General features: G+C 36.2%; 2 protein-coding genes across 2 annotated transcripts in view; both read left to right on the forward strand.

Moving 5' to 3' along the window:
- The first annotated feature begins 87 nt into the window (after window positions 1–87).
- Window positions 88–5698, forward strand: LOC109083347 (osteoclast stimulatory transmembrane protein). The gene is made up of 4 exons (XM_042729878.1): window positions 88–537; window positions 665–710; window positions 3347–4346; window positions 4788–5698. The coding sequence occupies exons 1-4, from the start codon at window positions 486–488 to the stop codon at window positions 5148–5150; spliced, it is 1461 nt and encodes a 486-aa protein (XP_042585812.1). The 5' UTR covers window positions 88–485; the 3' UTR covers window positions 5151–5698.
- Window positions 5699–11852: 6154 nt separating this feature from the next.
- Window positions 11853–26258, forward strand: part of LOC109083339 (serine-rich coiled-coil domain-containing protein 1-like) — a 74695-nt gene continuing 60289 nt past the window's right edge. The window contains 3 exon segments of the mRNA XM_042729879.1: window positions 11853–12210; window positions 12212–12999; window positions 23167–23351. Of these exon segments, the coding sequence (XP_042585813.1) occupies window positions 11876–12210; window positions 12212–12999; window positions 23167–23351 (1308 nt within the window). The 5' untranslated portion in view covers window positions 11853–11875.

Genomic DNA, 26258 nt, shown 5'->3' on the forward strand with positions numbered 1-26258 from the left:
AATTTGTTGTATTTATGCAGTAATTATTAATTATGTAACATTTCTATTTTCTGTTGTTTTGTTATTGTGTCCCAATTAAAGCATTTATCCATCAAAATTATGTAAAGTTATTGGCAAAACTCTAAATGGACCCAGTGACTGATTTAACACTTGAATCCATATTAGAAAAATCCATATATAATAAAAAATATGACAACTGCAGGTACAGAACAGGAGAAAATACTGTGTGGGATTATGGGAAATGGTAACATAAGAGCACAGAAGACCAAAACAGTACATGTTTCATAAAAACACTTTAAACCAGCAAGCACAGCATTTACAGACTTCCCTTTTAAACAAATGTTTTTGTATATCTTCCTTTTAAGGTTCAAGAAAAGGGCAGTTTTGCTTTTTTCTGCCATGTCATGTGGTGTTGTGTAAGTGACCATGTTAGAGGATGTGCAGTGTGACCGGTGTTTAAGTTTCATGTGAATCTGAGCAACTGGATGAGTCAGTGTGCATGTGTGTTCAGCATCCAGCTCAGAGTCATAGGATTGGGTGCGTATAAATATTTGTGTATTCAGTGCCCAGCTCAATATGAAGCTGGCCAGTTCTGCTATTATGACCAACCTTTTAATGTAGAGATAAATCCATTATCTAATTCAAGCCTCCATTTAACCAACAGTAATGATGCCTTTAAGAAACTACCATCTCTACATTTTGTCTCTCAGGTATGTCAATATTTCTGCAATTATAAAAGACATGTGCCTCCATATAGAGACATTTATTGATTGTCATTATAATTGAGCAAGAAGCAAATGGAAGTGGATATAAATAGGCTGTATTAGTTAAGCGGTCACACTGTGTTCTCATGTAAATACTGAGAAATATTATTGCGCTATATTTATGAAATGTGTTGTTGATTTTGCTATTGCTGTTACTATAGCAGTTCATTACAATACCAAGCTGTGAAATAAAGATCAATGGGTTTAGTAATCAAATGTTTCATAATGAAACTTGCTATTTGTTTTTCTTATTTGTCAGTTGATATTTCAGATGAACAATTTCAATAGGATAGTCCCCCACAAAATTATGATTACACATCCACATGTCTTTTGAAATCTGTTTCAAAACAATAAATGTTTTCTAGAATGTCAAAGCTATTCTGTCATACAGTGAAAGTAGATGGGGACCAGTGGCTGACAAGCTGCAAAAAGAAAAACCATAATCCATTAATGTATCATAATTGTTCATGCACTTGGTAGGATGTTATTCATAGAAAATCTTTTACTTTAATTGCAAGGAAAAAGCAGACTGGAATTTTTAATTTTTAAATACTTCCTTTCTGTTCTACTAAAGAAATAAAGTTAAATGGGTTTCAAAATACTTGCATTTTAGTAAATAAAATTAATTTAAAAAAGCTTAAATCATAAAATACCATTTAACCCTCTATGGTACGGAGTTGCCATATGGCAACAATTAATTTATACTCATTTCCTTGTTATTCTGAAAAAACTACGATATATCACATTATGGGAATTAAAAGGGTAGGCCTTAAGGTAGCCAATAATGTGCTGTTTTTAAATCACATGACAACTGAATGTCCTCCCAAAACTCCTTTTCCCACTGTCACCCTCACACAGAAGACACCTGTTGAAGTGCTCCAGAAATTGCTCTATTAACCTAATTTCCAAACATCTTTTCTCAAGGGGGGATTTTTTTGCAACATCTTTAGTAAGTAAATTAGATATTTTCAATCATAAATCAATTTTGTCTAACATAGTTTTACTGTAAATTAAGAAAATATCAAGGTTGCCATATGGCCAACTCTGTACCACTATGGAAAAAATAGGTGTGTTGCCATATGGCAACACTGTACCACAGTGGAATTGCAGTAATGTATATCCCCATTGGGATTTTTTTATAGATAGTAGCATCAATAAAATTATCACAGTTATTTAATGATTTGAAGTGTTTATTGTAGTATAGTTGTATTTATGTATAAATAACAAAATTATGTCTTCATTTCAGAAAATGAATACAGCTTTATTTTATGGAAAGGGCAATAGGAAGAGTGCAGACTTGGCCTGTCATGGAGAATAAAGGGAAGTGCAAATACCCTGGCTGCAGGGGGATCGTCCGCATGAAGTGCAGCAGCAAATGTGACTTGCACCTTTGCATCACAGCTGAAAGGAACTGCTTTTTGCAGTTTCATGGGATGTTATGAAATGTGACTTGAGTTGGACTGAGACATGTGCACAGTGATGGACTGGGAAAAACCCACACTGAGGGGCAGCTGTGGCCTAAAAGTCAGAGTGTTGGACTAGTTACCCAAAGGTCACCGGTCTGAGTCTCGGTGCTGGTAGGAGTTGTCGGTGGGTGGAGAGTGAATGAACAGCGCTCTCTTCCACCCTCAATACCGATGGCTGAAGTGCCCTTGAGCAAGGCACTGAACCCCCAGTTGCTCCCGGGCGCTGGATATAGCTGCCCACTGCTCTGGGTGTGTGTTCACGGTGTGTGTCACTTCTCACTGCTGTGTGGTGTGCACTTGGATGGGTTAAATGCAGAGCACCAATTCCAAGTATGGGTAACCACACTATACAAAAATAACAACTTAAAATTTTGTTTTGATTCATGGAGCCCCCTATCGTAATACCTGAATTTTATGTTTTCATGTTCTACATGGTATTAGTGCATGTTCCATGCTACCATACATTTACTTAACTTGTATAAAATACTTTCAAAAAGACTTGTTTTTGTTGTTGGAATCTTTGTGGATGTAAAAACAATAAAAAGTTGATGAATTTGATATGCATATATGGTACAAAAGCGAATTTTTTTGTCCGTTTGCAAGCATTATTATAATACTTTTAAGTACTATTTGAAGGTTAAATGATAGGAACCTACTTACTTTTGGTTTGCATGAGTCCCAAGTATAAAAAATCTATCAATATCTAAAAGAGATGTCAATTAAATAGAAAAGATAATCATAATTTAATAGAAAAACTACTTTTTTGGTCATTTTCCATTGTGGTACACTGTTGCCATATGGCAACGTTTTCCTAAATACAAAAAAATCCCCCCCCACCCCCCCAAAAAAAATTTGTACATTTTTTTTTTGGATTTGTATAATTGAAGCTATTTCATGTAATAAAAACTTATTTAAAAAAATATTTCATGGTTAGAACATAATGCGTACCATAGAGGGTTAATTGGCTTAAATGGTTTATTTTCTATTAAAACTGCTGTAAGCCATCTAAGCCAATAAAGACTCATTCAGCTAGAGATAAACATTTTCCTTTTGTCTCAACTCTCTTTATATACTAATTGATCATGTCTTTACTATTTATGTGTTTGTGTGTGTCAGAGCCTCAGTGAGGAGCAGTATGGAGGCGCTGTGGTTGTGTTACTCTTCTCCGACTCCTCAGAGTGCAAGTCACCTGCTTGCCCTTCTTGTTCTCTGTCTCTCATTGGCTGCTGTAACCGCTTCACTACTTTTCCACTGGCTCATAGACCTTTTAAAATATGACATCCAGACAGCATTGGTTGCAGTTGGTATCTATGCCACAGCTGTGTTTATCTTGTCATTGCTCATCCATCCGTTCCGATGTGCCTTCACGCTAATCTTCCCGACGTCGTTCACCCGGCAGGGCCGTAAACTGCTCTTGTCCACATCCATGATGATCGTAGTGCTGTTCGTCCTACCCAACATGGCCGCCAACATTGCAACTCTCACACATGTCGTGAAATGTGCATCAGAAAAACTCTCTCAAAGTCTCCTAAGCAGCTCAGACCTCATCAACACCATTAAAGACAATATCGTCAGAAGAGCTGCGGAGAGTGTGGATGGGAGTTTAGTGCAAAAGCTGCATGAATTTGATCACACCACACATATTAATGTCTCAGAAGTGAAGGGACGGTTGCATGTGTTGAGTCAGCGAGTGCAGGAGGATTTCTCTGAAGTTAAAAGTAAAGTACAGGACCTGAAGCTACTATTCAGCAGGATCTTTGCTGCTGTTTTTGTTTTGTATTTGTTCAGCGAATCTGTCATGTACCTTCGGTCTTATCTGACATCTGTAAGATTTGACAACACGTATATCACAGGTGGGCTCAGGAGGAAAGGAGCTGAAAAAGGGATTGTGGTTGAAGCAAAGGATGTGAAAAATGGAGTAAACTCCACAAGTTTCAGAATAACTAAAAAGGAAGTTTTCAAATGTCTGGCTCCAGCAATGGTGATCACTCTGTATCTGCTGATGACAGTCTTTTTGATAGTGCTGGACCATTTCTTGTATCACTTGGTGAAAACAGGGGGGCCTTGGATTTCAAACATGCCATCCACCAACATCAGCATCAATGTCAGCTTCAAGGTAAACAGATGAAATGTAGATAAAATGTAACTCCAAGAAATTAGTCTTTGATCAATTGCAATTTTTTCCCATTTGTAATTAACTTTGGATAAAAGCCTTTGCTTAATGCATAAATGTAAATGTAGAATAAGCATTGTTTTTAAATATATACTGATGTACAGTAATTAAGTAAATGATAAAAACTCAATGTAAACTGCAAGTCAAAGTCAAACAGACTTCATAGATACTTTGGAATTTCTTCAAAATATCATCAACAGAAGAAAGTAATTCTTACAGGTCTGGAACAACTTTTGCAGAATTTTCATTTTTGGTGAACTATCCCTTTAAGTAGAAGTTTCCAAAAATACTCAGATAAAGAAAATAGGCCAGTTACTGTTCACCACTGTGAAAAATAATAATGATTCTCTCTTCTCTTCCCCTCTATCTTTCTAATCTTCTTAGGTTGGAACAGAAGTGGCCTTTTGTCAGATCTTTAGCTCAGACTGTCAGGTAGAATTGTTCAACTTCAACAGAACTTACACAGCTCTCATTCACTCTGATCCAAACGTGTGTGAGGCCCAATCCAGTAAGCTGAACCCAAGTGTAGTGACGGCGTTGGTGTTCCTCTATCTGTTCAGCTACACCCTGCTGCCGCTGGAGGTCTACGCTCGACGCCTTCGGAGGAAAGTAGCAGCTTCTTTCTTCCAGCAGCAGGAGGAGAGAAGAGTCGAGTTCCTTATTAAGAAAATTCAAACTGAACAAAAAGAAAGACAAAATGAGGTTTTCTTTATAGAAACTAAGTCTGGGATGATAGATCAGCTATAAATCACTTAATACTAGGCTGTATGTTATACATTTTTACAGAATTGTAAATACTGTACTTAATAAGTGTACATATTCAAAAATTTGTGAATCAAATGTTTTGTTCAACAACATTTATGTGTTTTTAATTCATATATATTCCTTGTTTATTTATACTGCAGTGATGTGGCATGTGTCTGATCTATGAGGCTATAAAAGGAAAAAATACCTCAGAGTTTAACAGAGTGAAAACAGCTTTCTGCTTTTACCTTACAGTTCATGATTCATTAAGAGACCGTGTTAGTGATAAACTGTAGCATAGTGCCTGGTCTGCAGGGACTGGATGATGGAAAATAACACTAATGGACAGGAAATCAAAAGGTCTTACATCACAGCAAGAAGGAACTCTAAATGTTTAGGGGGCTGCGGTGGTTATTATATATGTACAGTATATTATACTGTATGTGCATATTATATACCCAAACTGACGACAAACTGAACAGTTAGATCTGAATATGTGAACCCTACAATGAGGTTTATTTTTAATAAAGGCTCTGATGATTTCAGGCTGATTTGTGTCATGTAAATTATAAGAATATGTCCATTTTAAACCACATATCAGTGTTGGCATTAGTTTCATAATTCACATCAAATGACCCATATTACATTACAATTCTTGCCTGCATCTGTGAATCTGTAGGGTTCACATATACATAGCTTAAAGGGATTGAAATGTCTCTTGTTTCACAGGAGAAAGATAGTTTATCTTTTTGAATAATTGATGACAGAATTGTTCCTTTAAGGGAAAACAATGACACCTATAGAGCTTTGCTTTCACACATTTAAGCAATGCCAGTCCTTTCTGTAACTCACAGCCACTCTGCATACAGTTTGACTCAAATGACATTTTTAAATTACTTAATGAATATACACAAGTCTTAAACAAACTCAGCGATAGAGAGCAAGTGTCAAGGTGTCCAAAGATTGATGATTTGCTTGACATCACAAATATTCTGGATTTTGGATAACAATTTTGTATTTTTTTTTTTTTTTTTTTTTTTACATTTACTCTTTTTCAGTGTTTCTTTTCTTTTCTTTTCTTTTCTTTTCACAATCGATATTACTCTTAGTGTATATGTCTGATGGAAATTTGATAGCCTCAGAGGTGAGCACCATATTCTTTTTCTTGTGTATATTAGGAGGGGGAATAGTTGCCATAAAGAGTTATGACTACACTGGCTGCCACTTTATCTAGACTTTATAAAGACTTTTTTTTCAAGTCTTTCATAGACTGCATATATGGGAGACGAATAAAGACCCTCACTTTGTAGCTTTATCCAACTCCATCAGGGGTAAGTTCAGAGCTCACTTTCATGAGCACCACATTATTTTTTGCCTCTGTCACAGCACACTTACAAAGCTCTGATGCAGTGCTGTTATTGTCTGTCTCATAGCAACTACCTTTTGAAGCTGTCTGCATCGCCATGACATTTTAAAGCTAATACACTGATATAACCGTTTTCAGGGAAAGAAACTCTAAGCATTAGTCAAAGAAACACAGAAAGACATTCAAAGCCAGATTTTACAAAAATAATTATTAGCATTAAAATGTTTCAGAAAAAAAGCCAGCGAGAGCCCTTCAGTAAGATCAGTCTCAGACCCAAAACAAGAAACGAAAGGCAGAAAACGATGTGATGAAAATGATGAGACAAAAATGTCTCCCACAGAAGATGGTGATTATGAGGATGAGGTCATGAAGAAGAGTTTAAAAAGATATTATAATTAAAATATTATATATTATAGTTAAAAACAAACAAACAAACAAACAAACAAACAAACAGCTGGCTTACCAGTTCAGGCTAATATTTAGCTAAATGCTTTGCATGGTTTTACATGTTGCTAAATCACCTATGCATCATAAAAATTTTAGACCTGGTTAAATTTGCTTTGATATAACAGCCATTACATCTGCTATGTTAAAACAGTTTTTAAAGTAAATGGCTACATTCCAATTCTATGTGTTTCTCCTTTTCACAGTTTGACAGAAATGATAGGTGCTTCCAAAATACATGGTTACATGACAGTACAAGTGTATTGATGCCATCGAGCCAACCCACTTTTCTGGATATTATAGATGACAAATCCATTTCCTTAAACAATACACTCCAACATGCAGACCTTTAAATAGCACATAATTATGTCAGAAATGCATTAAATATATAAAAATCAAGAACATTATTAGGTTTCTTTTGAATTTTTTATTTTTTTTTGATGACAAAATGGATACAGAGAGCTAGTTACAATGCACATATTAGTGTGGAATTGAATGAATCAGCCCTCAGACACACACAAGCTGAGTTCTTCAGATTGGGTTTATTAGTGCTGCTATGAGTGACACAGGTAGTGACGCAGTTTGATGACACTTTTTATATTACATTCAAAAATACTCATTATACAGGCACTCCATTCAGATCACTTTAAAATGAACTTCACAAAAGTATGAGCAGATTTGGTATTTCTAGAATAATTTATTTGTAGGCGTATGTTGGACACTTTATTTATTAAAGTCTGTATTTATAAAGAGCTGTTTTGCACACAGACTATGCTGTTTATGACGTAAACATGCATGCATGCACAAAAAAAAAAAAAACCTTTTCTGAACACAATACTTTGCACTCATTACTCTTACGCATAGGATTGCATAGGACTGCACATATTACACAGTTTACACAGAACAAACAATGATTAGCCTAGTTGCGTTTACACGAATTGAATTCAGATTAATTGCATCTTTTCCATACAATGATACTAAATGGTAACTGGGCATGTCATTCTACCTAAAAATGATGAAAGAACTTTCATTTCTGGCTGAACTATTACTTTTAGACTCAACGTTATCATAAATGAATAACCAGTGAGTGAAGTCTCAAATGTCATGAACATTAGCTGCTTCTCAAACGTAACTTGTTACTTTTCCATAAACATGCGTTGTAAGAATTAAGCGTAATTTTGTAGCAACAGGGACACCACGTGGAATTCAACAGAATTGCGGGAGCTATGGAGGAATTTTAGCCCAGCGAAGTTATGGGATTCAATACGTTGTAAAACGTGACATTTTTTTTCAGAAGTGATTTAACTCATGCACTTTTGTATTTCCTGGCTCGATTATCTTATGAGTTAGATATTAGGCCTATAGGTAACCTATTGGGCGGACCATTTTAGTTTTTTTTTTTTAAATATTAATTTATTATAGCTATAAAAATGATTTTACTGCTTTCTTACAGAAAAAAAAAATCACATGACAATGAAAACTGGATACTGTAATATAGGCTAATTAAAAGTGCTTCAAAGGTCTAGATTCGTTCAGAGTGCCCCTTTGATTCCTTCTAAACAACTGATCGACATTTACTCTTCATTAATGTTACATATAGTCCTAGCTACAATGTATTCAATACCATAAACACATCAGTAAACAACGACCGCCTCGCTTGCACCTGAAAATTATTTATGCGGTGTCCTTAAAAATAAAACAAAAATGAAATTAACTGATTATATACGTATACTAACATAAACAACACCAAAATAAATGTTTTTTTTTTTCATAATAAACATTAAAAAAAACACTATATAGAGTATAGCCCTATTTATGCAAACAATAAAATAAAATTAAATGGTGCCAGAGTATAATTAAAAAAAAAGCACAGCAAAGAGGAAAAGCTTACCACTTCGCTGACAAATCGATATTTCTTATATAAACATTAGGGTACATACTCTAATAGAATTTCTACCTTTACTTTTTTAAAAAAACAAACATTCTGCACTCTATCTATAAATTGCAACAATTTTTTCATATACATAGAATTTCAATAATGATGCAGATAGTTGTGTGATTACACTCTTCTCTCTTACTATCTCAGGGCCACTGCACCTGTGTGCCGTCTTTAAATGACGCTCACGCAGGTACCCCGCGTCATGCGCAGAGGCGGAAACGCGGAAGCAAAGCGCCAGCAAATTCCACGTCACTTGAGGTGGATTTAGCTCGAGCGAGGCAGGATTCTGACATGAGAGTTTAGTGCTTTGACGTTAAACTCGCCGGATGTGATGCCACGAGCATTGCGGCTTCACGCTCAAACTGACAGCGAAGGGAATCTCAGCGGGTTGTAAACAGAGGTTTCATCTCAAGGTAATGTTTGTGCGCGGAGCTGTATTGCGTGCAGAGCGCTTGCAGCAGGCGGCTGCTTTATGTCGCTGATGTATTGCTTATTCCGTGTTTCCTAACGCCGTGTGTCCATCACTGCAGACGATATGATGGATATATATAATAATAGGTCTGTATTGCGCAATTGCTGTGTCTCAAAACAGCGAAAAACCTAAATATAATTTTTGGGCTCTGTAGCAGTGCTACGATTCCTTAATATTATGTACGCTCGTATGATGGCCAAAAAATGCCGTTTAGAGAGGCAGATCACAACAGATTGGAGGTTATAGGCCTTTTTGTTTTGATTCATAGATTATCACACTTAATGGATAGCCTAATCTTGCTTGGTGTAGTTTCGCCGTAGATTTTATGCCAATTAAATTATTTATAACATTATTTTTTTTGCCGGCGTATAATGCCTCTGAATGTTCGTTGTGTCAAATGTAAGTTACCTGTTTCCCACAAAACCCTTTTTGTTATATCTTGTGTGCCATCATTTATGACTTGTATAAAAGTTTCATGAGTTGGTCTGTTGTTTATTACGTTGGCATTGTCATGATTATTATGATAAATATCTTTAAATAATAAAGTGTGCTGTAGAATGCCATTGCCTATTAAATCATGTCAAGCAGGCTAGGTAATGCTGTCAAGGGTGTATCTCCAATTGTCACAACAATGTTATGGCCATGGGGTGTGTACAGTACATGTTTTGTAAATTTGTCAGAGGGAACACCTTCACATCACCTTTACTGGTTAGCTGTGATTTCAGTACAGTGAGTATTGGCAGAAGATCAGCACAGTATGCTTAATGTGCTGTAATTAATTGTGCTCAGCAAACAGTAATGCAGCTCTCCTGGATTTTTCCCTTGTGAATCTACATCGTGTCTATGGTGGGAAATTCAATTTATTGCCTATTAGACAAAGAGAATCTGGAATTTTACAAGCCTTTCAAGTTTTTACCAGCCAATTAATTAGTGAATTGATACAGTATTTTAATTCATATTTTCCCCACACTTGAGCACCACTGAGGACACTGGCTGACAGGTGGACTCTGAACTAATAGGTCTGTGTCTGCTGTTATTTTTGGGAACCCGTTTTAGACTACCTCTAAAGTTGATGTACAATTTTCTTTCCTTTCCCCCCTAAAATACTAAGAATAATACAAGATGAGAATATAACAAATTAAACCTTTTCTTTAATAAAGTTCTTTCTTTTTTTATCTATTTTTGACAAATATTAAAAAATATTTGGAATTGTGCAAATCTCAAAATCAAGGGAACATGCAGTGTTTTTATATTTGTAGTAGTTTATTCTATTTATTTTTTATTAACGGTGATCCTACTTTATTTATTTATTTAAATTTATTTGAAAAGGGACCATGCACAATTTTAACATAAATGTTTCCATTTCATGCCTTGTACCAAATTTAGCCAATCACTACACCACAAACAAACACCATTAACAAATAGCCTAATCATAATCATAGGTAAACATAAAAACATAAGACAACAAACACATACAATACAGTAATACTTATACACATCCTATCAGAGCCAAAAAAAGAACAGTAAAGATTGTGTCCAGTCAAACCACAACCATGTCAGTGTTTACAGAGTTGAGTTGATTTTAAATAAGATTTAAGTTTTAGTTTAAAAATGTCAATAGATGTGCACGTCCTTGTGTCTTCTGGAAGAGTGTTCCAGTGAATAATAGCTTTCACTGAGAAAGACGATGATCCAAAGAGAGAATGACGGAAAGGAACAACACAATCACAGAGTAGTACAGAGACTGTAGAGTGAAAATGCACAAAATCACAAAGTATGGAAGGGGCCAAACCATTTAGAATGTTATATAACATACACAAATTTGAGAAAAGTCTAAAATTATCAAAGCTCAAATAATTGTAGGCCTAATTTTCTAAAACCCTACAGTGGTGATATTGGTTAGGCTTTATGTCCAGAGTTTTTGAAGTCTGCTTATAAAGAGATTTGAAAGGTTTAATAACAGTTTCTCCTGCTTGACCCAAACATGTCAGAAAGTATGACAGATGAGAAAAGATTGTAGCATGCATAAAAGTCTTAACTACATCAGGGGACCGTAGACATTGTCTAATTTGTCTGAAATTTATCAAGTTATATTTTATAGTCCTCACAATTTTCTTTACATGTTTTTAAAACTAAGGTTTGGATCCAGCGTTAAACCAAGAGAATTTAGATAATTAGAGCAGGGTAGTTTGAAATATGAAAATTATTATAGCATATGTCTTATAGTTATTAGACAGAACTGTTAAACAAAGACGGCTCCTATGAGTCTTGCCAACTTTCCCTGCGCCTGTTTATCCAACTATTAACAAATTGTTTTTGTTTCTAAACAACAGAATTTCTTGTCAGAAGCGAGACATGTTGCCTAGTGTAGACGCCAAAATAGCCAAAATTATTTGGCTGGTGGTCATTTCCAATCTTGATTGTGTCTCTTTGTTAAGGCCGTCATGCTAATTCTGAGTTTGTCTTTTTACCTGTTTGCAGAGTGTCTGATCTGGTGCTCGATCTTAATGAGCGAATCAGGGACACGCCGCTCCACCCTGGTCTCCAGGCTTCCCATCTTTAGACGTAGTGTGCGAAAGAGGCAGGACTCGCTCCCCTCCTCACCCTCCTCCGGTGGTGTCGGCAATGGCGTCCACACTTCCTCTCCCTCCAGCACCAATTCCAGCTCCAGCAGCACGAGCAAACGCCGCAGCCTCTTCCGGACACCGTCCTTCAGCTTCCACAGCAAAAGAAACAGCGATCCGACCCAGCTCAGCCTGGACAATCGCAGCCAGGGACCTGAAGCCACCTTTCGAGATGGTTCCATCTCAAAGACAAGGCATTCATTCGGATTTGGCAGACACAAAGAAGATCCCCCGATCTCAGACGGAAGACCTCGAGAAAGCATCCACCAATCGCAGCATGTTTATTAATTGCATCAGCTCAGGGACCAATGAGGGAGATGATTCAGGGTTCCTCGATGATGTGAGCAGCAAGAGGTCTTCCAAGCATAAGAAGCAGCAGCTGCCCAAATCCTTATCAGCTCACCAACAGTTTTCTAAGAACTTGTCCAATGTCCCAGACCAGGGTAAAGGACAGGATGCTGCGGAAGATCCTCCTAAAACTGGTACCCCCGGTTCCTGGCCTGGAGAACTGGCTGAGAGTTCACTACAGTCGCCCATGATCTCAGAAGACCGCACCACGGCAATAACACCATCCGATTTTGTTCACGTTACCGAAGACTCTGTCTCGGAAGTGGACGCTTTGCCAGCCCCTAGTCCAGCTGCTCCACCCGAAAACTTCAGCCAAGCTGTTTCTACCTCACAGGTGTCCTTCACCCCAGCCCAGGCCAGCACGGAAAAGCACTTACTGCCAGATACCAGCCACACAGCCAACACACAGTGCGAGAGCACCACTGCCCATACGGAACCTGTAACGCTGCAAACAGTTAAAGAGTTGAACCTTAACACTAACCCTGACCAGTCAGAGGCCAGTGAGAATGAGCAAGCTCCACAACTGAGTGAGGACAGCAGCTCCAATCCAGACGCCCGTGAGAGGCGGTCCAGGAACACTGTACTCATCCAGCAGGCAGGAAGATCAGGCCTGAGCAAACTGGAGACCAGGCCAAGTCACCTGAGAAAGCCGCACACAGGTAATGAACTAAGTTGCTGTTTGGTTTGTTTATATAGAGGCTGTTCTGTTTCTGTTTTTTAGACAAACTAGTTTTGAGGTAAATTATTCACATACTTGCTCCATGACAGAAACATGTTCATCTTTGATCTGTAAACCAGTTTCACTAATCTTTCACTGAGATTTTATCTCTAGCTCTTATGACATCAGCGCTTCCACCAAGATAATGAGCTTCTCTTTTGATGGACACTTTTAATATCACATGAAGCCATGGGTGCTGAAAGTTTAAAAAATTTTGGGGGGAAATTTGAAGTACCTGGGTACTACAGGTATTTATGAAGTAATTTTTTTTCTGGTTAAATTGGTTTTAAAAATGACAGGCAAATTAACTGTCTTCATTATTGTTTTAGTACATATCAAATGGGCAAAATGATGTGAACAGCTATCTGCACATTTTTCTGCTTATTACAAGGCTACTTGCTAAAATAAAAAATATGCCTGAAATATTGATGTGACTTGAAATGTATTTATTATAAGTGAAGGGACCTCAGAGAGACATAATATATATTATAGCACAGCTATATGAAGAAGGTTTTTTTGCCGAAAACAGTGAGTTATACAGTGTAGTGTGTCAGTATACAAAATATTGAAACGCAAAATGCTGTGATTGACCAATCAGCATGTAGTATTCCAGAGAGCCATGTAATATGCTAATTGACAAGTTGAAGAAGAAGGGATGTCAGACATCAAATACTATTAATGCCACATTATTTATTATTTGTGTTGAATTAATCTATCACAGTTAATTATCGTATTTGTGGTTTTAAATATGGCATTGAAGCCCTCATTCAATAACCTATAAAAGCTCTACATAACATGTAGCCTTAAACTGAATGTGAAACTGATCTTCACAGCTCTGGAACTGCTGAAAGCTTAAACTAGTATTTTGTACACGCATACAGTACAAAAACTGGGAACCTTATTTAAAACAAAAAAACAAACAAAAAAAATAACACCCCCCTTCCTTTGGAAACAATGCTTTGTGCTCCAGTTTGGCTGTAGTTTTCTTATAACATGTGATTTGCCTCCTGTAAATTATACTTTTACCTTAAGAGTGCTTTCACTCCAGAATGCTTGTGGCTTAGAGGTTTATGGGAAACTAACCAGTTCTGCTGTATTGAATTTCCTCTAGTTGTGACCTGATATTGGTTTTACTACAGATCCTGTTGCAGGAGAGAGTGAACTCTACATTCATTGGTTTCATTTACAATTATAGGCTTGGGGTCATTCATTAATATTCATAATCAACGATTAAGCTCTTTTTAAGGTTATTAAGATGTTTTTAGTAATACTTGCTTATCTTTAAATAGGAGGAAATATGTCTGGATACAGTCAACTCTGTGGTTTACTATGTTGGCAGCAGATTATTTTGGCAAAACAAGTTTTCCAGAAACCCTTTTTGTTTAATTTAAATATGCTGGAAATTTGAGCCAGTTTGTTTAGCATGTTTTTATTTTCTTGTGAATATAATTAGTCATTTTCTGCAGTTTTTATTGTGTTTGTGTAGGTTTTGGGCTTTCACTGAATATCAGTATATTTTCTTTCACAGTGCTTGTGAGTATTTGTGTCAGTAGGGTCTATGATGATAGTGTTGTTTAGATTTTAATATCTGGTTTAAGAGATAAATTAAGTTTATTTTATGCAAAGCAGAATGCAGTGGATGAGTTGTAGTTTGTGCCCTAGGCTTAACACTTCTTTGTGTATTTAATATCTTTCCTACGTGTTTTACATATTCTTCAGATTGTGACCTACAGCCTAATTTAATGTCCATTGAGAGCTGTCTCTGTATACAGCAAGATACTGTAGAAAAGTTAATCATTCAGTTAAAGGAAGGAAACTTGATAACAAGGTGGTTTCCGTATTTATTATTTCCACTACATTTGAATATTGTTTTCCATTGAAGTGCAATTCACAGTTGCAGTTTAAAGGTATTCATGTGTATTTTCCATAAACTTTTATATATAAAGTGTGTATTTTAGATATATGTTCATATGTCTTATGTACACATACCATTCAGATGCCATGTTTGTACATATGAATATTTACTAATTACTAATATTTTATTAAATATTTTACGGATATGTTAAATATGTATTTATGATCATATCTGTAAATATATACAAGTGTGTATATATATATATATATTATATATATATATATTATATATATATATATATATATATATATATAATATATATATATATATATATATATATATATATATATATATATCACACACACACACACACACAACACTTTTAAATAAAAGCAGTTATTCAAATACAAACAATACAGTTCAAAAGTTTGGGATAAGTACGATTTTCAAAGTTTTTTTTTTAAATAAAAGCAGTTATTTAAAGTATAAATCTTTTGAAATATTTTGAACTATGGTTGAAAAGTTTGGGGTCAGTATACACTATAAAAAAAAATTTGTTTTAAAGAAATTAATACTTTTATTCAGCAAGGATATGTTAAAATAATAAAACAAAGTGATGGTAAAGAATTGTATTGTTAGAAAAGATTTCTATTTTGAATAAATGCTGTTCTTTTAAACTTTTTTCAAAGAATCTTGAAATAAAATATGACACGTAGTTCAAGTTGAGCTTTATTGTCATTCCGCTTAATGTGGGGACATACAGTGGAACGAAATGTGTGCCTCACAGGACCATGGTGCTACATAAATATAGACATACAACAATGAAGTAAAACAGTATAAACCTATACACAACTAACCTACTGACAGATTTTGACTATAAATATACTATATATAAATGTTTACCTATACATAAGCTAAAAAATACAGACTATACGAAGTCTAGTCTGTCTTTATATTTATATTTATATTTATATTTATATTTATATTTATATTTATATTTATATTTATATTTATATACAAGAACATAATAAAATAAATATCTGGTCCTTGGCAGGTCTTAAAATTTGGAAAATAAAACCTCAAATGAACAACACATGACACACAACACCATGTCAGTATTTATTTAACAAAAATAAAGGCGGAATGGAAAAGCCGTGACAAAGTTAGGACACCCTTACTGTTAACATAGGAATTAAGAAGGTAAGTAGCAGTCAGGCTCTGCTAATTAAATGTCTTTGATTAACTGATCATCAGCAAGAGTGAGCACCTCTTTAAAAGCAGATGTTTTGGCAGTTTGCTGGACTGGAGCTTTCAGGTGTGTGTTAACACAATGCCAAAGAGGAATGACATCAGCAATGATCTTAGAGAAGCAATTGTTGCTGCCATGAGTCTGGGAAGAGTAATACAGCCATTTCCAAACAATTTGAAGTCCATCATACTACAGTGAGGAAGATTATTCACAAGTGGAAGGCAATCAAAAAAGACACCAATCCTCCCAGGTGTGGATGGCCCAGCAAATTCACCCCAAGATCAGACCATGTAACACTCAGAGAAATGGCAGACTCCACAGGCCTCAGTTAACATGTTAAATGATAAAATTCATGAAAGTACAGTTAGAAAAATATGGGACAAGTATGACATGTTTGGAAGTCTTGCCAGAAGAAAGCTGCTTCTACCTAAAAAAGCATGGCAGCACGGTTTAGGTTTGCAAAATTGCATCTGAACAAACCATAAGTCTTCTAGAACAATGACCTCTGAACAGATGAGACCAGAGTACAGCACGTTTGATGAAAACCTAAAGAGCATATAAGCACTAACACCTCATACCAAAAGTCACACATGCTGCTGGAGGGCTGATGATTTTGGGCTTGTTTTGTAGCCACACTTGAGTCGACCATGAACTCCTCTGTATACCAAAGTATTCTAGAGTCAAATGTGAGGCCATCTGTCCGACAGCTAAAGTTGGGTCAGTATTGGATCATGCAACAGGACAATGATCACAAGCATACCAGCAAATCTACAGCAGAACGGCTGAAAAGAAAAAAAATCAAGGTGTTGCTTGCAACAGTCCAGTCAAAGTCCAGACATCATCCTGACTCTGTGCACAAACAAATTCGCACAAACCTCCATTAATTGGAGTAACATTGTAAAGAAGAGTGGGACAATATTCCACCACAAGTATGTGAGAGACTGATGAAGTTATACAGAATATGATTACTTCAAGTTATTCCTGCTAAAAGTGGAGCTACAGGCAACTGAATAATAGGGTGTCCTAACTTTGCTTTTCCATCTTGGCTTTATTTTTGTTAAATAAATAATGACATAGTGTGATATGTCACATGACATTGTTCATCTGAGGCTTTATTTCCAAATTTAAAGACTTTACAAGGACCAGATAAATTATCATCTCCTGATACAGAAAACCATGGAATTTAAGGGTGTCCTAACTTTTTCATGTGACTGTATACAGGTGCATCTCAATAAATTAGAATGTTGTGGAAAAGTCATTTATTTCAGTAATTCAACTCAAATTCTGAAACTCGTGTATTAAATAAATACAATGCACACAGACTGTAGTAGTTGAAGTCTTTGTTTCTTTTAATTGGGATGATTTTAACTCACATTTAACAGAAACCCACCAAAATCTCAACCAATTAGAATACTTCATAACACCAATAAAAAATTTTTTTAGTGAATTGTTGGCCTTCTGGAAAGTATGTTCATTTACTGTACATGTACTCAATACTTGATACTTGATTTGCTTTAATTACTGCCTCAATTCGGTGTGGCATGGAGGTGATCAGTTTGTGGCACTGCTGAGGTGGTATGGAAGCCCAGGTTTCTTTGACAGTGGCCTTCAGCTCATCTGCATTTTTTGGTCTCTTGTTTCTCATTTTTTTGGCGTTCTCCCCTTGACAATACCCCATAGATTCTCTATAAGGGTTCAGGTCTGGTGAGTTTGCTGGCCAGTCAAGCACACCAGCACCATGGTCATTTAACCAACTTTTGGTGCTTTTGGCAGTGTGGGCAGGTGCCAAATCCCGCTGTAAAATGAAATCAGCATCTTCAAAATGCTGGTCAGCAGAAGGAAGCATGAAGTGCTCCAAAATCTCTTGGTAAACGGGTGCAGTGACTTTGGTTTACAAAAAACACAATGGACCAACACCAGCAGATGACATTGCACCCCAAATCATCACAGACTGTGGAACTTAACACTGGACTTCAAGCAACTTGGGCTATGAGCTTCTCCACCCTTCCTCCAGACTCTAGGACCTTGGTTTCCAAATGAATATACAAAACTTGCTCTCATCTGAAAAGAGGACTTTGGACCACTGGGCAACAGTCCAGTTCTTCTTCTCCTTAGCCCAGGTAACATGTCTCTGGAGTGGCTTAACAAGAGGAATACGACAACTGTAGCCAAATTCCTTGACACGTCTGTGTGTGGTGGCTCTTGATGCCTTGACCCAGCCTCAGTCCATTCCTTGTGAAGTTCACTCAGATTCTTGAATCAATTTTGCTTGACAATCCTCATAAGGCTGCAGTTCTCTTGGTTGGTTGTGCATCTTTTTCTTCCAACACTTTTTCCTTCCGCTCAACTTCTTCTGTTAACATGCTTGGATACAGCACTCTGTGAACAGCCAGCTTCTTTGGCAATGATGTTTGTGGCTTACCCTCCTTGTGAAGGGTTCAATGATTGTCTTCTGGACAACTGTCAGATCAGCAGTCTTCCCCATTATTGTGTAGCTAGTGAACCAAATCTGAGAGAGACCATTTTGAAGGCTCAGGCAAACGCTTTGCAGATTTTTTGAGTTTGATTAGCTGATTGGCATGTCACCATATTCTAATTTGCTGAGATGAATTGGTGGGTTTTTGTTAAATGTGAGCCAAAATCATCACAATTAAAAGAACCAAAGACTTAAACTACTTCAGTCGGTGTGCATTGAAATCATTTAATACACGAGTTTTACAATTTGAGTTGAATTACTGAAATAAATGAACTTTTCCAACACAATAGATCAATTGTATTGAGATGCCTTTCCCTGACACACACACAACCACACAGCAAGCACAACTGTGTGCAGCATACAACAACGGCTTAAATCCAAACCCGACTCGATTGTGAATCGATTTACCTAGAGTCCCCAGAATGCTCGGGATCCACTGAATCGTTCTGATTGTTTATTATATCGCAGATTGAATCTTTTCCGCACACCTCAAATGCTCATGAAGATAGGCTAACCCATTCGCTCGTGCATTCGGCAATCATTATTTACACCTAGCTTAGAATGCTTATATGACGCAAGATGCCACCCCCACTGTGACACCTTTGTAATCCGCTCTCACAAATTTTATTGTTCACAAGAGTGTGCAAGTATTTGGCAACAATCCTGTTTCCACAAGCAAGTCATCTGATATCACAAACCTATGCTCGGAATCCAAAATTTTCAAGAAAGAATCGCGATGCCTTCGAAATCTCAGATTCAGAATCATTTCTCGAGTCGCGGATGCATTCTTTTATTCTGCCGCTGAAAATTCATGCTCACAGAAATAAATTAGATCCCCCTTTTAAAGTAATATTAATGTTTGCACAATAATACTGCCTTTGTGATTCGATCAAATTAAATGCAGCCTTGATGAGCATAAGAGACTGCTTAAAAAACCAGCATATAAAAAATCTTACTGAGCCCAAACTTTTGAACGGCTGTGTGTATATGAAATATACTGAAATAACGGAGAAATATACTGAATAACTCAAAACAGTTGGTTTAGATCTCTTTGTTTTGAGGGATATGTTTCTCTAATCTTTGTTTGTATCCTTCACAGTGTCCATGTGTGCGCAGCGTGAGCCCGTACCATGAGGTGATGCGCATGGAGAGACGTTCTGCGGTCGGCCTCTGAGGGTGCAGGAGGACCCAGACTTTCACCTCAGCCTCAGAGATTCCTCACTGCAGTGAAGGGCAACACTTTTTTTCCAAGCAGAGAACCAGTTCCTCATCTTCCAAACTGGGGCAGCCTGGTAAATATAACACCATTTTCCACTGCTCACATTCTCACATTCTCTAAAATCAGTCACAGATGAACTAGTTTCATTTGATTTAAATACATACTGTCTTGTAAAACCATTGATGTAGACTCTCAGTGTGTCTTTCTGAGGGATTAAATTTCCACCCAGCGATATAATCGCAGTGCTTAATTAAACAGACAAATCCTCTCGCATCATTTTACCCAGCAGGTCAGCAAGGCCAGTATCCATGGGTCACTTTTCCCTCTGTAGAAGATTCCAGTGCCTGAATTGTAGAGTGCTTATAATTTTTTTTTTATTAATCCAAATGTTGTTTTGCAAAATGTAATAAAATTTTAGTCATTATTTGCTCATTTTTGATTCATGTACTGGTTGCTAGTTTTGATGAAGTTTACAGTGAAAGGGAACTGAAGCTTTCAAGCTTCAAAAGAACACAAAAGGCATATGAAACACAAATAACTATTGTGTCACTTCAGAAGTCTTGTAATAATTGTGTGTGTGTGTGTATATATATATTATATATTTTATATATATATATTACTATATATTATATATATATATATATATACTGTTAAATGCATGTATATGTGTATAGTAACGAACCCAAGTTCTCATTAACATTCATCATATTGCAAGATTTTATTTAATTTGTTTTAATTATGCACAGAATGAGGAAAGTCAAATGTGTAATTATATAGAGAGCTGTAGTGTGCATACAAGAGGTTTAAACTGATTGTAGTATAAATACACCTTTACTTGAAAGGTCTAGGTTCTGGTGAGTCAGTACTATGGTAAAATGTAGCCCTGAAGAAAAAAGGATGATCAAATCAACTCTGAAATGTAATTGAAAAGCCCAAAGCAGGTGAAAGATACAAGAATCTTTCCAAGTCATTAAATATGCTGTGGAATGCAGTTAAATCAATAATTACAAAATGGAAAAATGTGCCACTGCTGTGAATCTACCTAGAGCAGACTGTCCTGAGCTACTGTGCAAGAAGCAGTCTTTTGTGATGCTTCATTGTAACCTAATCACTGGGTCTCATGGATTCTCATTCCTCAATCACAAATTCAGTTACATTAGAAAAACTCTGATTGTGAAATATCTAGTTCACAACATCAAAAAAGGCCCTTTTGTACTGCATAGTATTTTTTAAAGCCACCATCTGTTTATTAAAAGCAGACTTTCAGAAAAATATTGTCCTTGAATCTTTTCACAAGACCGTCACAATTAAACCTGTGGATTATGGGTCATAACAGGAGCACTGTTCACTGCAGGCCATTTGAAAGTCCAACAGCTGATTATGTTGAAGTTTGTTCAAGGTGGTGGAGCACGAAGCAGTTCTTTCAGTCACACTGTAGTGTTTTTTTCAGTGGAGAACAAATATAGCTGTAAAGTGCCTAACTGTTAGCATGCTAAAGTACTACCAAAGACTCAGATGTACAAAGGCGGTGCACTCATATTTACTATGAATGGGAGAAAACGCAATTTACCTTAATATGGTGGATTAAGTCCCGCCTTCTAAATAAGAGAGCCAGTTAAAGTCATCACAATCACTGCAGCTGCGCCTGAAATAGAAGCTTTTTCTTATGTTATTTGACAAAATAACTTTTATTTCCCCATTCAAGTAGATACTACTCCACCACTGAAACACAAGCCAAATATTATCTAGTTGACCTCATAAGTAGTTATTAGATGTGTAACGCAGTGATAGTCAAGCCATTACTAAACCCATGTCCTATTCACTATTATGCTTGCTTCTTGAATAAATGTACCGATTTGAAACATCCGAACTAGTATCACTACTGTGAACGACTACTAATGTACACTCTACCTCAAATGTTTGGGGTTGGTAAGCTATTGTAATGCTTTGAAAGAAATTTTTCTTATTCACAGCCGACCAAACTGCATTTATTGCATTAAAAAATATAGAAACACAGCAATATTATGAAATATTATTAACAATTTTAAAAATGAAAAAGTTATGTTTAAATATCTCAAAGTGACATTTTATCCTGTATGCAAGCTTAATTTTCAATAGCCATTACTCTTACTCCAGACTCACTCTGTCACAATAATATTGTCAGAATCATTCTAATATAATCATTGGTGATGAAGAAATTTCCTTACTATTATCAAACAGTTGTGCGGCTTAATATTTTGGGTAACCGTATACAGGATTCGTTAGGGAATAGAATGTTTAAAAGAGCAGTATGTATTTGAAACAGAATTCTTTGTAACATCTACCAAAAAATTGTGGTGACTATTTTTAGCTTGTGCCATCATTGTTGATAGATAAAGAATGTCAGCTTGAGTGAGAGTTTCGACAAACCCTTACAGGAAACTTCTTTTAATTAGTAAGGAACAAAATGGGACTCTACTAACTGTGTCCAACATTGATAATAAATTCAATTTATTGAGATGCACCTGTACACACACAAACCACACAGCAGCACAACTGTGTCCAACATTGATAATAAACGAATGAGCGGGCCGATAAATCATGCAGGAAGCGATTTGTGGATCGCGTTCCTAGATGTTCAGAATGCTCCGCTTCCTCTAATCGATTCTGAGCTTAGATTTTTAACAGCAGATGGCGCGTCTAATCTACGTTTTTGATCCGCACACCAAATGCGCATGAAGAAGAGGGCTAAAGAGCGCTAGTCGCATTGCGGCAATCATGTAATGTCACCTCAGCTTAGAGGCTTTTAGGACGCAAGATTATGTAAACCACTGCCCACTGTGAACAACCTGTTTGTTAATCCGCTTCACACTTTGTTCGAATTTTCAATGAATTATTAATTTTAGGTTCAAGTGTGTGTAAGGATTTGGAAACAAGCAGAGGTACGGCTGTTTCTAAACATGGAGTTGCCATTCTGATGGTCCAAACGCATGCTCCAGAGAAAATCGATTCAAGAACTATTTTAAAGTATATTAATGTTTCACAAAAAAACATAATATACTACTCAAAAAAAATAAAAAAATCCTAATGAAGCATTAAAGAAAAAAACAGCCTTGATGAGAAAAACAAAATAAATGCAGCCTTGATGAGCATAAGAGACTTCTTAAAAAGCATAAAAAAATCTTACTGAGCCCAAACTTTTGAACGGCTGTGTGTATATGAAATATACTGAAATAACGGAAAAATATACTGAATAACTCAAAATAGTTGGTTTAGATCTCTTTGTTTTGAGGGATATGTTTCTCTAATCTTTGTTTGTATCCTTCACAGTGTCAATGTGCAGCAGCGTGAGCCCGTACCATGAGGTGATGCGCATGGAGAGACGTCTGCGGTCGGCCTCTGAGGGTGCAGGAGGACCCAGACTTCACCTCAGCCTCAGAGATCCTCACTGCAGTGAGGGCAACACTTTATCCAAGCAGAGAACCAGTTCCTCATCTTCCAAACTGGGCAGCCTGGTAAATATAACACCATTCCACTGCTCACATTCTCACATTCTCTAAAATCAGTCACAGATGAACTAGTTTATTTGATTTAAATACATGACTGTCTTGTAAAACCATTGATGTAGACTCTCAGTGTGTCTTTCTGAGGGATTAAATTTCCACCCAGCGATATAATCGCAGTGCTTAATTAAACAGACAAATCCTCTCGCATCATTTTACCCAGCAGGTCAGCAAGGCCAGTATCCATGGGTCACTTTCCCTCTGTAGAAGATTCCAGTGCCTGAATGTAGAGTGCTTATAATTTTTTTTTATTAAATCCAAATGTTGTTTTGCAAAATGTAATAAAAATTTTAGTCATTATTTGCTCATTTTTGATTCATGTACTGGTTGCTAGTTTTGATGAAGTTACAGTGAAAGGGAACTGAAGCTTTCAAGCTTCAAAAAGACACAAAAGGATATGAACACAAATAACTATTGTGTCACTTCAGAAGTCTTGTAATATATTGTGTGTGTGTGTGTATATATATATATATATATATATATATATATTATATATATATATATATATATATATATACTGTTAAATGCATGTATATGTGTATAGTAACGAACCCAAGTTCTCATTAACATTCATCATATTGCAAGATTTTATTAATTTGAAACTGATTGTAGTGCACAGAATGAGGAAAGTCAAATGTGTAATTATATAGAGAGCTGTAGTGTGCATACACGAGGTTTAAACTGATTGTAGTATAAATACACCTTTACTTGAAAGGTCTAGGTTCTGGTGCGTCAGTACTATGGTAAGACGTAGCCCTGAAGAAAAAAGCATGATCAAATCAACTCTGAAATGTAATTGAAAAGCCCAAAGCAGGTGAAAGATACAAGAATCTTTCCAAGTCATTAAATATGCTGTGGAGTGCAGTTAAATCAATAATTACAAAATGGAAAAATGTGGCACTGCTGTGAATCTACCTAGAGCAGACTGTCCTGAGCTACTGTGCGAGAAGTCTTTTGTGATGCTTCATTGTAACCTAATCACTGGGTCTCATGGATTCTCATTCCTCAATCACAAATTCAGTTACATTAGAAAAACTCTGATTGTGAAATATCTAGTTCACAACATAAAACAGCCCTTTTGTACTGCAAGTATTTTTTAAAGCCACCATCTGTTTATTAAAAGCAGACTTCAGAAAAATATTGTCCTTTAATCTTTTCACAAGACCTCACAATAAACCTGTGGATTATGGGTAATAACAGGAGCACTGTTCACTGCAGGCCATTTGAAGTCCAACAGTGATTATGTTGAAGTTTGTTCAAGGTGGTGGAGCACAAGCAGTTCTTTCAGTCACACTGTAGTGTTTTTTTCAGTGAGAACAAATATATGTAAAGTGCTAACTGTTAGCATGCTAAAGTACTACCAAAGACTTCAGATGTACAAAGGCGGTGCACTCATATTACTATGAATGGGAGAAAACGCAATTTACCTTAATATGGTGGATTAAGTCCCGCCTTCTAAATAAGAGAGCCAGTTAAAGTCATCACATCACTGCAGCTGCCGTTAGAAGCTCTGTTTGCCATAGAAACGGTTATTGTCCTGAGACCCATGCTTAGGACTGATGGCATGTGAATGTCCTGAAATAGAAGCTTTATTCTAAAAAATAACTACAAAATAACTTTTATTTCCCCATTCAAGTAGATACGACTTGGCCATGGAGGCCCAAAATAGCTGCCTGGAGGCATCTCAAAAATCAATACACATTTAATAAAATTTACTTTAACAGCTTACTTACCTTTCAGCATGCTAAAACTCAAATACTTAAATGTACCAGTGCTGAAAATATTATCTAGTCGACCTCATAAGTAGTTATTAGATGTGTAACAGGATAGTCAACCATACTAACCCATTCCTATTCACTAGTAGCTTGCTTCTTGAAAATGTACACTGATTTGAAAACAGCCGAACTAGTATCACTACTGTGAACTACTAATAAATGTACACTATAACTCAAATGTTTGGGGTTGGTAAGATATTGTAATGGCTTTGAAAGAATTTTCTTATGCACACCAAAACTGCATTTATTTGATTAAAAAATATAGAAAAACAGCAATATTATGAAATATTATTACAATTTTAAAATAGAACAGTTATTTTAAATATCTCAAAGTGCAATTTATTCCTGTGATGGCAAAGCTGAATTTTCAATAGCCATTACTCCAGACTTCAGCGTCACATGATATTTCAGAAATCATTCTAATATAATCATTTGGTGATGAAGAAATGTTCCTTATATTATCAAAACAGTTGTGCTGCTTAATATTTTGTGGTAACCGTAATACAGGATTCGTTGATGAATAGAATGTTTAAAAGAGCAGTATTTATTTGAAACATAATTCTTTTGTAACATCTAAAAAAAAATTGTGGTGACTATTTTTAGCTTGTGCCATTCATTGGTGATAGATAAAGAATTCAGCTTGAGTGAGATTTTAGACAAAACCCTTACAGGAAAACATTCTTTTAATTAGTAAGGAAAAACAATGGGTCATACTTTTGGCTAGTTCCTCCAAAGTTATAAAGGCTTTGTTTTGTTTCTCGATAATGTAGCCTGCACCTGCACAGCTTGAGGCCAAAGTAATTGCTCTTGTTTTCCAGTGTATAGCGGAGGAAAACGCCACATCCTGTCTGATTGTTCTGTAATGCTTGCTAAAGTGCCACTGCTAATTTGTCATCAAGTCATGTGCCGTGCAAAATTTGTGAGTGAGGTTTACCTTTACTCTGGCTGGGCTGACCTGGCCTTTCCATTTACATTATCCTGCTTGGCAGTTGTTCTTGGATGAGGCTACATCCTGAAGGCAGCGTGTCTGATCAGGTTTGTCAACAGAAATCGGAAATCTTAGGAAACGTGTTGTATGTTTTTG

Source organism: Cyprinus carpio, chromosome B8, assembly GCF_018340385.1.
Source record: "Cyprinus carpio isolate SPL01 chromosome B8, ASM1834038v1, whole genome shotgun sequence".
Lineage (NCBI taxonomy): Eukaryota > Metazoa > Chordata > Actinopteri > Cypriniformes > Cyprinidae > Cyprinus > Cyprinus carpio.